This window comes from Chiloscyllium plagiosum, chromosome 9 (genome assembly GCF_004010195.1).
Source record: "Chiloscyllium plagiosum isolate BGI_BamShark_2017 chromosome 9, ASM401019v2, whole genome shotgun sequence".
NCBI lineage: Eukaryota > Metazoa > Chordata > Chondrichthyes > Orectolobiformes > Hemiscylliidae > Chiloscyllium > Chiloscyllium plagiosum.
The window spans coordinates 98,650,812-98,667,146 of NC_057718.1; the positions used below are offsets into that span (position 1 = coordinate 98,650,812).

The 16,335-nt window shown below is 41.7% G+C and overlaps 1 protein-coding gene across 1 annotated transcript in view; it reads right to left on the reverse strand.

Annotated features, from left to right (window-relative positions):
- Window positions 1-1,800: 1,800 nt before the first annotated feature.
- ankef1a (ankyrin repeat and EF-hand domain containing 1a) overlaps window positions 1,801-16,335 on the reverse strand; it is a 37,287-nt gene continuing 22,752 nt past the window's right edge. Inside the window, exons 4-9 of the mRNA XM_043696865.1 lie at window positions 16,324-16,327; window positions 15,032-15,854; window positions 12,327-12,553; window positions 6,201-6,379; window positions 4,565-4,699; window positions 1,801-2,114 (exon numbers count right to left, since the gene is read on the reverse strand). Coding sequence (XP_043552800.1) covers window positions 1,956-2,114; window positions 4,565-4,699; window positions 6,201-6,379; window positions 12,327-12,553; window positions 15,032-15,854; window positions 16,324-16,327 — 1,527 coding nt within the window. The 3' untranslated portion in view covers window positions 1,801-1,955. The remainder of the gene's footprint in view (window positions 2,115-4,564; window positions 4,700-6,200; window positions 6,380-12,326; window positions 12,554-15,031; window positions 15,855-16,323; window positions 16,328-16,335) is intronic.

Here is a 16,335-nt window from a genome sequence, read left to right on the forward strand (position 1 = left end):
GTATTCTCTCTCTCATTAAATGCCTGAGGATGGAGCAGGGGTCTGAAAGCTTGTGGCTCCAAATAAACCTGCTGGACTATAATCTGGTGTCATGTAATTTTTGACTTTGTCCACTCCAGTCCAACCCCAGCGGCTCCACATCATGACTCAGAAGAAAATCAATGCTGCAAAGTTGTACTCTCTTTTATTCACTCTAATCCAGCGTGTTGTGGCATTCTCATTTCACTCTTTGTCTAATGGCTTAAATGTAGTTTGTATTTCCTTTTTCTTTAACTTTCTATATTGTAGTCTGATAGATTGAAGAGTTTTGCTTGCTTCTTTACCTGCTTGCAGTGCTAAAGATCTCCTGTAGTGGTTAGCACTGCTGCCTCACAGCGCCTGAGACCCGGGTTCAAATCCCGCCTCAGGCGACTGACTGTGTGGAGTTTGCACATTCTCCCCGTGTCTGCGTGGGTTTCCTCCGGGTACTCCGGTTTCCTCCCACAATCCAAAGATGTGCAGGTCAGGTGAATTGCCCATGCTAAATTGCCCATAGTGTTAGGTAAGGGGTAAATGTAGGGGTATGGGTGGGTTGTGCTTCGGTGGGAGGGTGTGGACTTGTTGGGCCGAAGGGCCTGTTTCCACACTGTAATGTAATCTAATCTAAAGATACCACACTGGATTAGATCCTCATAGCAAATTTGGAATCACTGCTTCCAGACTCCAAAGTTAACTCATTTGATTCAAAATCATCTCCATTGCAGTCTCTGATTCCAAATCTTAAGCGAGCCTGTTTTCATGTTCAACCTGGGCTGATCTTTCATCACAAAGTTTGGCTACTTTTATCTTTGGAGTATTAATTTTCCAATCTCGCCACCACTACCACGAAGAGACATAAACATGTTGTTCCTACCATTTTAAACACAATTTCTTTGGCTTCTCTGGCAGCTACTCCATCTCTTGCCTGGCCAGCACCACCCACCAATCTTGATGTCTCTCCCCCAGGTTTGCTCGGCTTCACCTTTGAAACTCCCCTCCAGCTGAGGTTCCATCCTGAGCCCTGATGATTCTGACCAGCTTCCATCCACTACCATCCTCACAGCATTTACATATGCGTTGCCATTGGGGGAAGAATCTTCAACTTTGCTTAGGTTTCCCTATACCCTCGAGGAAGGTGAAAAACAACCTCATATGTTAATGCAAATTTCAAAGATTACACACTGTTGATAATTATTAATCACTTCAGTTCTAAAGAAGTTCAGAAATTTTGTGTCACTTTCTTCCTGTCTACTTCTCTCTCCACCCTTAAGAACCTTGGGAAAAATTCAACTTTTTGACGAACCTTTTAGCTTTTGAAAATGCTACACATGAAGATGAAAATTGGTGGGGCTGCCATCTCTGTTGGGGAATGGGGATGTGTTATTTCACCTTCAGAGGCAGAAGCAAGGTGAGGTCAACATTCAAGGCTAGATTGGATCAATGTAATGATTGGGAGTGAGATGGGTGAATGTGATTAGGATTATGTCTTTTTATAGGGAGCAGCTAATAGTAGTTGGCTGGATGATTCGTCAGTTTCTGTGTTCTGACTTCTATGTAATTCTATGTTTTTCTGTGTCTATTTCTATGTGTCTCACCAGTCTATTGCTAAAAAATGAATTAAGCAAAACATTTCCTCATACTTCAAGAAACATGATGCCCACAGTGCATTTTAAGAAAAATCAAAATAGAGAAATAAAGAAGTTTTGTGTTTAATTAATGTATATATATCATTAACCAAAGCAGGATCACTTTTGATAAAACTGCTTACATCTTGCAGCCTTTCCCAATGAGACATTAAGAGTTACACAAGCCTATGTATAATAAGTATGTGAAAGCCATGGTAACAAAGAGCCATTCTGTTGTGTGTGTCTTTTATTCCTTCACATTCCTCTGCTCAATGCAAGCATCCCAAATGTCTGCAGTGGCAAACGTCCTGCCTATTTGGAAGAGGAGTTATTTATTTCTTCCAATTTCTTTTTGATATTTCTCTTGAAAGGCATTAGGTAAGCATTAAAATCCACTTCATAGGTGAATTTCTCCCGGTTTTGTACTCTTCTTTGAATTAGCTCTTCAGTTGTTGGTGGGGTGGTCCATATCTGCAATGAAATGTAAAACTCTCTCAAACCATCAAAATTCAGATAGTATAGTGAAAATTGGCTATTTCCGTGCAGAGAAAAGTCACATTTGTGACCTTCTTACTCTTTATAGAAAGGAGAAACAAAAAGTACAATTGTGTTGAATTTACTTGTTTCTCTGATAAAGATCCATTATCGGGGACTTCGTACGCAACATTTTGGTGGGGGGATGTTGTGGAGTGTGTCTTCATTTCGGTGAACTTCCTAACTCCCTGAATTCCTAACTCCCTAGAGTCATAGGGTCATAGAAATGTACATCATGGAAAGAGACCCTTCAGTCCAACTTGTCCATGCTAACCAGATATCCCAACCTAATCTAGTTCCACTTGCCAGCACCCAGCCCATATCCCTCCAAACCCTTCCTATTCAAATACTCACCCAGATGCCTTTTAAATGTTGCAATTGTACCAGCCTGCACCACTTCCTCTAGCAGCTCATTCCATACATGTACCACCCTCTATCCCTTAGGTCTCTTTTATATCTTTCCCCTCTCACCCTAAACCTAAGTCCTGTCGTTCAGGACTCTCCTACCCTAGGGAAACGACTTTGTCTATTTATCCTATCCATGCCCCTCATGATCTTATAAACCTCTATAGGGTCAGACCTCATCCTCTGACACTCCAGGGAAAACATCCCCAGGCTATTCAACCTCTCCCTGTAGCTCAAATCCTCCAGCCCTGGAAACATCCTTGTAAATCTTTTCTGAACCCTTTCAAGTTTCACAACATCCTTCCAATAGGAAGGAGACCAGAATTGCATGCAATATTCCAAAAGTGGCCAAACCAATGTCCTGTACAGCCATAACATGACCTTCCAACTCCTGTATTCAATACTCTGACCAATAAAGGAAAGCATACCAAATGCCTTCTTCACTATCCTATCTCTCTGCAACTCCATTTGTTACATTCAGTTTAAATTACAGAACCACTTTGACTGAGTAGGTTTTCAAGGCACATGATTCCGTTCCCATGATCTGTTTATGTTGTGGTACTGTTTGTACTACACTGCAATCCCGAATATGCAAGATCCGTGCATGTAACACACAAAAATTGTGAATGTGACCTCAAACAACTTGCATTTGCACCATCGTTGTGGAAGTGTAGATATCAGAAAGTGATACTATATCTCTAACTCACATGATGTTGGGAAAGGGGTGGCATGGTGGCTCAGTGGTCAGTACTGCTGCCTCACCGTGCCAGGCACCTGTGTTTGATTCCAGCCTTTGGTAACTGTCTGCATAGAGTTTGCATATTCTCTTTGTGCCTGCGTGGGTTTCCTCCCGTTGCTCCAGTTTCTTCCCAAAGTGCAAAGATGTGCAAGTTAGGGGGATTGGCCATGCTAAATTTATCATAGTGACCAGGGTGAGGTCGAGGTGAACAATATTCAGGGAGTTTAATGCTGGAGTGAAAGGAATGATCAAACATTAAAAAAACACATGAAAATTTACTTTGATATTGAATTAGTTTTGGATCATTAGAATATGTCCAGAATGTGGAGTATTGGTGAATGCAGCAGTTGTGTGGCGATCAGGCTACTGATAGAAGTGAAATTAAGTGGTGTCCAACTCCAAGCTGAAGGAGAGCCAAGTTTATCAATTGGACAGGACATCAGGGAAGGGAGGTCAGTAGAAGGATATTGGAGGTTGAGGTTCAGGTGGGAGGTTCAGTGGATCAGGATGTTGGAAGGTTGAAGATCAGTGGGGAGCTGGATGGGGTGTTATTACCCAGGAGTTGGACACAGTTTTTAACCTACTAACATTTCCTAGGTAACAATCCTGGTAAATAAGTCATATCTCTCCCAAGTTTTAAATATAAAGGGAAGTCGCAGTCCTGCTGCAGTTGCAGTCCGACTATAAGGGTGCTCTTTTATTAGAGGGACAAAGAGAGATGCTGGCTGTATAACCTGAGGGTCACCACGCCCCAGGCAAATGAGGAGGTTGTGAAGGAGAGCCCTACATGGTAACCTCAGCTGGTGCAGGAATTGAACCTATACTGTTGGTTTTACTCTGTCTGTATCACAAACCAACTGTTCAGCCAGCTGACGCTTAATAGATTTGAAAATATTTGTGCAGAGTCCCAGGAGGCTGGGGAATTGCTCATTACATGTCTGAGCTTCCCGAACAATTCCAAGGATTCAGTGCTCTGGGACTTCCGAAGACTCTTAATGCATATCCTTAAACATGAATCTGAACGTCTGGAAAATGGACGATCTGGGCCATTGAGTTACCATAGAACAGAATTTGACTTTACTTTTATTATGCCATTTCCATGCAATCTTCCTCTAGAATTCAGGCACCATGGCATGCTGACCTATTCTTTGGAAATTCTTAGGAACCTTGCAAACTTTCAGACCTTTAGGTTATTTACAATTTGTTGCAGAGAAAATGCTTTTGCAGAGCATTCTGTACTTACAGTCTTTGGTACAAATGTAATGTCAACTTTCTTGGCAATACCACTGTTGAGCATTTCACTTTTCCTTGCTATGCTATCCTTGGGAAACTCTCTCTTTGGTGATTTCAATGCGCGAGGCTGAGTTGAAAACGGTGTCTGTTAAAATATAAATGCATGAGAGTAAAAAGTGAGTATTTATTTCAAGTGGAATTTTATCAATCAAACTGCATCAAAGAGAATATGCATGCTCCAGAATTCACTTAAACATTAGTTTTGCAACAATAAATCCACAGAATTAAAAAATGGATGTTTTATATCAATCTTTTCGGTTAACATCTTGGAACAAATGGGACTTGACCTAGATCTTCTGACTCAGAGGTCAGGACACTACCATTGTCCCAGAAGACCGCCTCCTTGTCCTAGAATTTCTGGATCACTGCAGTCCATGTGGTGTGGTTGCATCCCAATCATGAGGGGAAAGCCCCTGAAAATACACTCCCAAGGCCAGGTGATAGAATATAGTGCTGACCTCAATGAATTCAACACATGCAATTCATTCGCATGACCTTTTGCCAAATTACTTTCCCTGACACTAAGAAAGAAATGTACCCTTGGATTATAGTTCAGTTTTTGATGGTGTCAATGGGTTCTATATTGGCAGGCATCTGGTGAAATGGCCACAAGGTTTTCTAGGCCAGTCTGTCCTAATGACGTTGAATAGTGGACAGCATGACATTTGAGCTGTGTAGGAATGTGTTCCTATGCGGCCCTGATGCTGGAGTACAGGAGATAGGCCTGCTACTGGATCACCAACCCAAAACAGTCCCACTTTGGCATCTTCCTGGAGGTGCCCCTTGAGAAGGCACAAAACAGAATCCCCGACCCCTTGAGAGTGGCAAACTGGACTTTCAGAAGCTGGAAGGCCAGTCAGAAGCCTTCCTGCTTGCAAAGACCAGCAACTTGAAATGGATGGCAAATAATTGAGAGGGTGCTTTTCTCTGTAAAGGCACCCTCTCACCAACTTTCTTGATATCATAGACTTTAAAAGTTCCAACTGTGAGGCTTCAAGTGTTGATGGTGATGATGGTTGATATAGAAGTGGTTGAGGGGGATGGGTGGTAGGGTGTTTCCTCTGCTGAGTGATCTTTAGTTACTGTTCAGGCAGGCAACGCTCCTGGGCTTGCCTAGAATGCTGGCCCCTTCTCTCTGGAAAGTTTCAGGCTTCTTTTTAGTTTTTCCTTTTATTTCTTAAACAAATCTCTTTCTCTTAATGAATCTGAATGAACCTGCAAAAGGTGGCAGGCTAAAATTCATTTCTCTTACATTTTTTTCATCACTGCACCCTCTTTCCAAATTTGGAATCTACTTCTATCCTACCTCTGACTAAGTAGGAGAGTTAGATTTCCTATGAGGTGTTGGGGGTGGGAGCGTCAGGAAAGGTGTCTGACAATTGCCCCACAGTGATGTCACTGATGACCTGTCTATGTCAGTGCTGGAAAGCCGGGATGAGCTCATGTTCCACTCTCAGGCAAGGAATGGAAATCTAGCTCCACGGATGTCTGCACCCCATATTCACCAGCTCATAGAGTAGGCTACATCTTCAAAGTAAATTTATCAATACACCCACAAGAACAAGAGACAGGAGGTGCTGGTTTACCATCATGTCAGTTCCAGCTAGAGTTGCCTGAAGCTTTGAAGAAGCCGAAGTGCCTCCTTTTGCACCTTTCCCACCTTTTTTGGGTTTCTCTTTCTTTGGAAGGCTATCCAGTTTCTCCTTGACCACTTGAGTTATCCTTACGTCTGCATAGGCATTTGCAATATCCAAAGCATTTTGCCCTAATTTAAATGGAACAAATAAAAATGGCTTTGGTGTCATGTTGTAAAATATACCACACAAAAGTAATAGTGTCATCTGCCAGTGTCAAACCAATTTCTCCATCAGTCTCAAACATAATTGAGCAAAAAAAGGTCCAGTCCATAGAAACATCTGAGAGATAGAACAAAAAAATGCATATGTCTCTAATTTCTCAAGAAATCACAAATAATTTCACAGCCAAGCACTTTTGAAATGTATCTACTGTTGTACAGTAGGCAAACACAGCAGTTGAATTGTATACAAGGTGATACAAATAGGCATTGGATAAACTGCTCACCAGTTTTTATTGGTGTTCGTTGAGGGTGTAAATATTGACTGGAACATTGTAAGAACTCCCTTGTTTCTCTTCAAATTTTGGCATGGGACGTCTTTTGTGTCCATTTGAGACTGCAGAAGTTTTAATAATTTTTTCAAAAGCATCAACTCTGAAAGTGCAGAGTATCTGAGAAATTCCTACATATGGCAACATGGTGTGGTAGATGTGGTGAGCAGGAGCATCAAAAGATTGTGGTGAACAGGATTATTTGACTTTAATTTTACACTAAATGTTGCTTTAGAGAACCTAAAGAGAACTGAATTAAACACTGATGACATTCTTAAATGTATGGCTATGCTATAGGTGTTCCATTAAAAATGTACTGCACCAAAGAAACAGCTTCATTAGTCAATGCCAATCAAATTTCTCCAACGTAATTGAGCAAAAATACTGCAAACTTTAGAAACTTAAAAAAGATTGGATAAAAAAATGCATGAATATGCATAGCATTCACAAGGACATAAACACGACAAAAATGAAAAAGTTAAACCTTTTGAATATCTTGACTCTCCCAGCTTACTCATTGACTCTCCATTTTTCAAATCTTCCAATTATGTCCTCTATATGTGTTTAAATAAACTATTACATTTGCATTACAGCCACCTTCCCAATTCTCCTGACCCATGCTCTTCATTTAAAACATATTAAATTCTCCTGTAAATCCTATAATTTGGAATTCAGGATTTTTTAAACAAAATTTTAACAATGCTGAAGCACTGAAATATTGACCCCTGGGATAAACAGGTTGCTGCACAGAAGCTAAAATGTGAAAACCCCACCCAGATCCACCAGTTTGCTGCCGTGTTTAAAATCAGTGGCCTATTTTAGTCTGGGGGAATGAGGACATTTTCTGCCTAGCTCCCTATGTCTTGGGGCAGAGTTTTAAACAATTAACTATCATAGATCCATTGGAGTCTATGGTTTGTTGATAAGGATTTGGGGATTTCCGCTATAATGACATAAATGCAAAATGTAGGAAGGTTAAAAATGGATTGTTAAAAATTGAGTAACTGATGCGACTACAGCAAAGACTGGATTGTTATGTTAATATGTTTACCAGGGCATTATGAGCCAACCATCATGAGACCTGGACAGTATATGATTTCAAGAGCTGAAAATGTGTTGCTGGAAAAGCGCAGCAGGTCAGGCAGCATCCAGGTAACAGGAGAATCGACGTTTCGGGCATAAGCCCTTCTTCAGGAAATGTCGGGCTTATGCCCGAAACGTCGATTCTCCTGTTCCCTGGATGCTGCCTGACCTGCTGCGCTTTTCCAGCAACACATTTTCAGCTCTGATCTCCAGCATCTGCAGACCTCACTTTCTCCTCTATGATTTCAAGACCATAACTAAAACTGTAAGTAAAAGGAACAGAAGTAGGCCATTTGGCTCCTTGGACATGTTTGCCATTTATTTCAGACCCAATAATATTTATTTGTACTGCAATTGGGTTGGAACAGATTTCTGATTGGAGGACAGGTCGTGCCCAGCAGTTTGTAGCTGGGATTTAAAAATTATAGTGTTTTCTTAAAAAATTGAATCAAACTATAGTTTGGTCCTGTCTGTTGTGTAGTAACTCCATGTCACTGCATGGTGCAATCGAATACAGGCATGGTCAGACAGGCATAGGCATTTACAACACCAACACGACTGCTTCCAGAAAATAGGCAGGGCTCAAACTCCCATCAGGTCAATACTTTTTATAACACTGACTCACACCCATGGGTTTAGGTTATGCATGACACTGATGATTCTGAATTCAGGTTGGATGTGGGTGAGGAATGGAAGATCCGGTTTCCTCCCACAATCCAAAGATGTGCAGGTCAGGTGAATTGCCCATGCTAAATTGCCAGTAGTGTTAGGTAAGGGGTAAATGTAGGGGTATTGGTGGGTTGCGCTTTGGCGAGTCGATGTGGACTTGTTGGGCCGAAGGGCCTGTTTCCACACTGTAATGTAATCTAATCTAATCTCCAACTTAAAGAGGAAGACTTTAATGTTGAGACATTATTGGACCAGGAACCAGGTCAGTGAGTACTGGGGTGAGAGGCAAATGGGGCTTACTGCAAACTAAGATATGCATAACCAAGTTTTAGGGTTGCATTCCTTCTGCCATTCTTTGGCCCATTGGCCCATCTGATCAAGATCCCATTGTATTCTGAGGTAAACTTCGTCGCTGTCCATTATACCCCCAATTTTGGTATCATCTGCAAACTGACTAACTATACCTCCGATGTTCACACCCAATTATTTATATAAATGATGAAAAGCAGTGGACCCAGCACCAATCCTTGTAGTACACCACTGGTCACAGGCCTCCAGTCTGAAAAGCAACCCTCCAACTTCTACCTTTGAGCCAGTTTCTGTATCCAAGTGGCTAGTTCTCCCTGCATTCTATGTGATCTAACTTTGCTAACCAGTCTACCATGAGGAACCTTGTTGAACGCCTTTCTGAAGCTCATATTGATCACATCCACAGCTCAGCTCTCATTATATTCTATTCAGTCCTCGCCTTTCCAAATACATGTATATTCTCAGGATTCCCTCCAACAACTTACCCACCACCAATGTCAGTATTACCTGTCTATAGTTCCCTGGCTTTTCCTTACCACCTTTCTTAAATAGTGGCACCACGTTAGCCATCGTCCAGTCTTCCGACACCAGACCTGTGGTTATCGTTGATACAAATAACTCAGCAAGGGGTCAGCAATCACTTCCCTAGCTTCCCACAGATTTCAAGAGTACACCTGATCAGGTCCTGGGGATTTACCCACTTTAATACGTTTAAAGCAGACCAGCACCTCCTCTTCTGTAATTTGGACAGTTTTCAAGATGTCGCTATTTATTTCCCCATATTTTTCCATTTCCACAGTAAACACTGATGCAAAATACTATTTAAGTATCTCCCCCATCTCCTGCAGTTCCACACAAAGGCTGTCTTGCTGATCCTTGAGGGGCCCCATTCTCTCCCTCGTTAACTTTTTGTCCTTGATGTATTTGTAAAAACCCTTTAGATTCTTCTTAACCCTATTTGCTCAAGCTATCCCATGTCCCCTTTTGCCCTCCTGATCTCCCTCTTATGTATACTCCCCTACTGCCTTTATACTCTTCTAAGGATTCACTTGATCTCTGCTATCTATACCTGACCAATGCTTCCTTCCTTTTCTTGACCAAAACCTCAGTTTCTCTAGTTACCTACCATTGTCTCTGGACTCTCATTATCTCATTTTTGAAGGCTTCCAATTTTCCGGCTGTCCCTTTACCTACAAACATCTGCCCCCAATCAATTTTTGAGAGTTCTTGCCTAATACCGTCAAAGTTGGCCGTCCTCCAATTTAGAACATTAACTTTTAGATCAGGTCTATCCTTTTCCATCACTATCTTAAAATTAATAGAATTATGGTCACTGGCCCTAAAGAGCTTCCCCACTGACACCTCAGTCACTTACTCAGCCTTATTTCCCAAGAGTAGGCCAAGTTTTGCACCTTCTCTAGTAGGTACATCTACATGTTGAATCAGAAGATTTTCTTGTACATACTTAACAAATTCCTCTCCATCCAAGCACTTAACACTATGCCAGTCAATGTTTGGACAATCCCCAACCATAACCAACCAATTATTCTTACAAATATCTGAGATCGCCTTACAAATTTGTTTCTCAGTTTCCTGCTCACTATAGTACCTCGCACCAGTTCCTCAGCCATGCATTCATCTGCTCTATTCTCTTATACCTACCCTCACTAGCTCGCTCCAGGAGTAATTACTGCCCTTGTGGACTTCCTTTTTAAATTCCTGCCTAACTTCCCATATTCTGTCCTCAGAATCTCATCCTTTTCTCTTCCTATGCATTAGTTCCGATGTGTACAGCAACCTCCTGCTGGTCCCTCTCCCCTTTGAAAATATTCTGCATCCTCTCCAGGGAGGCAGCACACCATTCTGCTATCTCACTGTCGGCCACAGAATCATCTGTCTGTGCCTCTAACTAGAGAGTTCCCTATCGCAATCAATCACTTGGAATCTGACGTTACCCTCATTACATTAGAGCCAGTCCTGGAATCAGAAAACTGGTTGTCAGTGCTGAATTCCCCTGGAGGCCATCACCCCCTACATTTTCCAAAACTTGTTTAAGATGGGGATAGCCACAGGAGACTCCTGCATGACCTGCCCTCCTCTCCTACCTTTCCTGGAGGTCCCCTATCTACCTGACAGTATCTTCAGTTTATCTTCCTTCCTGCAATGCCCCTAGCTCCTGTAAATTCCTCATTGCCTCTAAATGCCTCTCCAACTGATCCATATGATCTGATAGAATTCGCAATCAAGCATACTTACTGCAAACATAATCATCAGTAACATTGAAACTCTTTGTAATTTCCCACATCTGACAGGAAGAGCACCTCACTCTACTAAAGGCCATTTTTGCACCTTAATAACGTACAGACCTAGAAAATAGCACAGTGATACTGGTCTAAAAATACTGCTCCAGGTTAACTTAATATCTACGTTTTATATTTTTAAAGTTACACATATCGATAAAGCATATAAACAAAAGGGAACCCACTCTACTCAATGATTGGAGATTTACACAAAAAAAAGTCGGGTTTCATTTAAAAAAGCGACTTAACTGCTCCCCTCTGTGAGTTCGCCCACATAGGCTTCTCCAAGGTCAACTTTGAATTGCACTGTTTGTTAATTTTTCTTAGATGACTCCAATGTCCAGAGATACTTCAGTAAGGTGTAGGATAAACCCTGTCAGTAAGTTGTAGGAGAGACCCTGTCAGTAAGGTGGAGGAGAGACCCTGCTGACAATTTGTAAGAGAGACCCTGCTCACAAGATATAGGGTAAACCCTGTCAGTAAGGTGTAGGAGAGACTTTTCCATTCGGGTATAGGACAAACCCTTCTAACGTTACACAGGAAATACATTGCCTATAAGATGTAGGTGAGACCCTGCTAGTGAGATGCAGGAGAGAACTTCCCGGTAAGGTGCAGGAGAGATCACAGGATATCAGCAAGTAGAACAGTAATTTTAATACAGACCATCACTGATGCACAGGCACACCATCTATGGAACTTGTCAATAATATACATGCATGGTGATGTTAGCAGGGACCCTACACTTACAGGTACTGTACTGGTTGGAAAGAGCTTTAGGGCACCTTAAGCTTTTGAGGACATTATGTAAGAACAAGCTTTTTTTTTGTCTTTATTTAATGTGCACAGATGAAGCTTGGGAATCACATCACTTGCAGCTGAGCCCATGATGCTGCAGGCACCACAAGACAGCATTGCTAGCTAACCACGTGCAAACAAACCTTCTATCTTTTTGAAATATTAAGCATGTTCTCTTCTTTTACTCATTTCCCTCTTGGATTCTTTTTAACATTCCGAAAGTATTAACTGGAAAATGTGGATCCACTGAGTCAAATCTTTGATTTATTGTCATGGACATGGTGGAACTAAAGAAAGTGCTGAGATGCAAAGCTGGCCGCTGATTCACAATCAGTCACCTTACCCTTTCAAGTCAAGTCAAAATTCACCCCCCAATTCTTTTTACGGTAACTATTTTTCTTTCAATTTTGTCGCCCAGTGCTAGCATACCTTTATTGTTCTCCATGTCAACACTAGCTCCATGGTTAATCAGATATGTTACACATTCCAATTTGCAGCTCTCTATTGCTCTCATTAAAGGTGTGGCTCCATTAATGGAAACTGCATTAACCGACGCACCAGCATTCAGTAGCAATTCAACAATGCCCTGCTCTCCTGAATGGCAAGCATGGTGAAGAGGTGTCCACAGTAAATTATCATATGCGTTTACATTAGCCCTAGGAATACACAAAACATTACAACATAGCTGCATTATGATATCTAGTTTCTAGCAGAGCTGTTCACTACTTGTACGTGCTTAGTCTAAGTGGTCATATTTAACTCAGTTAAAATGCTGGTTTAGGAAGATAATGTACAATATGACACCTACTGAGAAGACCCTTGCTGTAGTAATTTACAAGGGGTTTCCTGATAAACCTTTGTAAAGGATGTGATGTAACCTTATATCTTATGTCTTACTACAACACAAATATTTCATCAGTCCTGAATTGTTTGACATTATTAAACAACCAAAATATATCAATGGCAAATAATACAAATCACTTAAGGAAATAATCAAAAACAAGTCCATATCAAATTGAATCTCAAACTAATTCTGGCAACCAATGACAAGACTGAACATAAAAATTGATAAAACCTAAGTGAATTAACAAAATAGTACTGGGAGACATTAAGCCCCAACTCTTCCTTGGCAAAGGAACCTGCCAAACTTCAGTCGTATTTATTTTGAGGCATTTCACTTGCAGTATGCTAATAGCCTGTCATGAAATGGGGAGCTCTGAGGAGGTTTTGATGCATGACAGTGTTACTCGAGGGGGCTGAAGTAGGATTAAGGCTCCTGATTTGCCTATGTTAATGGGCTAGGCCCTTTATCCAATATGGATAAAGAATGTCTTTCTCTTTGGCCCTTAACTCTATGGTCTCCAACATAGACTGCAGTGGAATTGTACATGAATAATATGGACGCTATGATATATATCTGTAGCACTTAAAGTACAGGTGCTACGGAGCTCAATTTATTGTTCCTCATCTCTTCCCTACTTGTCAGAAAGGATGCAAAGTGTATCCACAATTATCTGCATCACATCCAGATACTGTAGTCGTATTAAGATTCATACAGAAAGAGCAATCAAGGATACAGATAATGCTCCTTGCTGCCCTACTTGATGCAAGTAACAGCAAACATTTATCATCTTTGCTTTTTCAAGAAATTTCAATGACTAAAATCAAAAGAACAACATTGACACAAAATGAATACTTGCTTTCAACATACTTTACCTGATTTCTGGTCCCCAGCTCAGGGTAAACGATAAAAGATAAAAATTAGGAGGCCTCGCTATCATAGACAGATCATGGGGAATTTAAAGGAAAGTTAAGTCATCTGATTTCCTGGTGCCAGGTTCATGAACATGCTGTTGGTGGGCTCCCAGTATCGTTTCCACCGCTGGTGGCTCACTTGTCTTACTTTGCAATGGGGAAGGAAAGTTACTGGGACTGTTTGCCTCGCACACTTTGACTGGTGTTCCCAGTACAAGAGGAAACAAAAGATCTAAATAAAAAACATCAGCTATGGATTCAACTGTACATATTGCAATTAATGAATAGTTTTATATATGATAGTCATTGAGTTATAGAGATGTACAGCATGGAAACAGACCGTTTGGTCCAACTCATCCATACTGACCAGATATCCCTAAACTGATCCAGTCCCATTTGCTAGCATTTGGCCCATATCCCTCTAAATCTTTCTTATTCATGTCCCCATGTAGGTATTTTCTAAATATTGTAATTGTACCAGCCTCCATCACTTTCTCTAGCAGCTCTTTCCATACATGCATCACCCTCTGCAAGAAAAAGTTGTCCCTTAGGTCCCTTTTAAATCTTTCCCCTCTCACCTTAAGCCTATGCCCTCTAGTTTTGAACTCCTCTACCCTGGAAAAGAGACCTTGACTGTTCACCCTATTCATTGGATACATCTGTATTTTTCATATCTTTTCACAAATATTCTTTCTGTACGTGTGTGCATGGTAGTCCCTAGGAAGGAGGTGACTCTTGGTCTTGGAAAGACCCAGTGCGAGGAGTCTTAATATGTGTGTCAGTGTGTGTGAGCTGATCACCCAATCCACAGCATACCCATCTGGAATGCATTTGTAGGAACATTGCATAGGAAGTATTTGGATAAGTGCGTGAATAGGGAAGGTTTGGAGGGATATGGGCCAAGCGCAGTAAGGTGGGACTAATTCATTTTGGGATTATGGTCAGCATGGATTGGTTGGACCGAAGGGTCCGATTCAATGCTGTATGACTCTATCGCTACAAGTAGGCCATCTCGCCCTTCGAGCCTACTCAGCCACTCAGTCAGATCAAACCTGATCCATAATCTAACTCCACATGCCTGGCTTTGCCCTCATCACTCTAATACCATTGGCGAACAAAAGTCTATCAATCTCAGATACAAAATTAACAAATTGACAGACCAATTGTCATTTGGGGAAGGATGTTCCAAATTTTTACAATCTCCTACTTGAACGTTGCTACAATTTGTGGACCACAATCTAGTTTCTCTCAATTTGCCCATCTGTTCCCCTCAAAGTCTTGGTGAAATTAACCATCAAATCAAGTGTGCAGAAATACTGCTTCAATAAAATCAATGCCAGATTACTTTTAACAGCAGCTAGAAAAGGAGTCAGGCATACTTTGATTCGATGAGGTATTTGGCAAGTGTATAATTCCCATCCGCACAGGCTGCCATAAGTGGAGTGGTAAAAAATTTGTCCTGCACATCAACTGGCACTCCCTGGATAAATGCTTTCTTTAATGATTGCATATCCTCTGCTCTCGCTGCATAGTTAATATTTGTGTAGACCTTTTCTGGTTTGTCCAAGTACCATGCAGAGTCATCTTGCAGAGGATGCTGGGGTGGGTTATCACGGCTGAATCGATTTCTATCCGTGAATGTCTTGTGGCTTTCGATCATAAACTCTGGTGGGCCCCCATCCTCCCGCCGAATCATATGTTCTTCAGGAAGGGTGCAAATCGGTATGGGTATCGCGACTTTTCCCTTTTTCCCACGCTTTCCCTTCTTTCCCTTTTTCTTCTTGGGCTCATATGAAGACATAAGGAAAACCTTTTCGAGGTACTTCGTGCCTTTGAAGAACTCGTTGATATCGATGACTCCGGTCCGGCCCTTGTCATGGGCGGATATTAGTGCAGCTATTTCTTCTTCTGCCATTGGCGCGTTTTTCTCCATAAGGATGGCAGCAAAATCCTCCCTCGTCAAGGTGCCATCGCCTCTGTCCATGGTGGCAAATAGATTCCGAAGTGCGAGCTCGTGATACATCGACCAGTCATAGAGCCGGATAGCCCAGGGTGCATTGGGATTTTTCACGTCGGGCTTGGCGTACTTGGTGATGAGGCGCTCGACCTTGCGGAGTTCCTTCGATACAGCTTTATGACCGTTGGCTTTTGCGGCAGCCGCTGGGGTCTTTTGCTGCAGGTTTTTCGTTTTGGTGTTGCTCCCTGAGGGGAAAGAGAGCCGAGAGATTGAATGAGAAAGGAATTGCAAGCTGTGCCCTGCTAAAAACTTAACAGCGTTTTATTTTCAGTCAGTAAAGTAGGCTGAGCGGACCATTTTCCATCTTACAGGAGAAGATTATGACGCTACTACTCCACCCCTGTGCACTTGGCTAACATACTGAGGGTCAATAAGCTGCATGTTCCTTCTTGACAATTCAGTCAGATGTGTTTGAGGAATTCACACCTGATGACACATATTGGAAACTCTGGTTTGTAAATTTAAGGGCCCCTGCAGGATTTTCTAACCATCCTTAGCTGTGGCTGTATCAAAACCACTTTACTGCTGAGTGCCATCATCTGGCAGACATTTTATCCTGCTCTAAAGGAGTCCTGTTGAAATCGAGATAGAGGGTCAATTTTAACCTTGATCATCAGGAACAGAGCGTGGGAGATGTTATGATAGGTGACTTACTGATCTGAAATT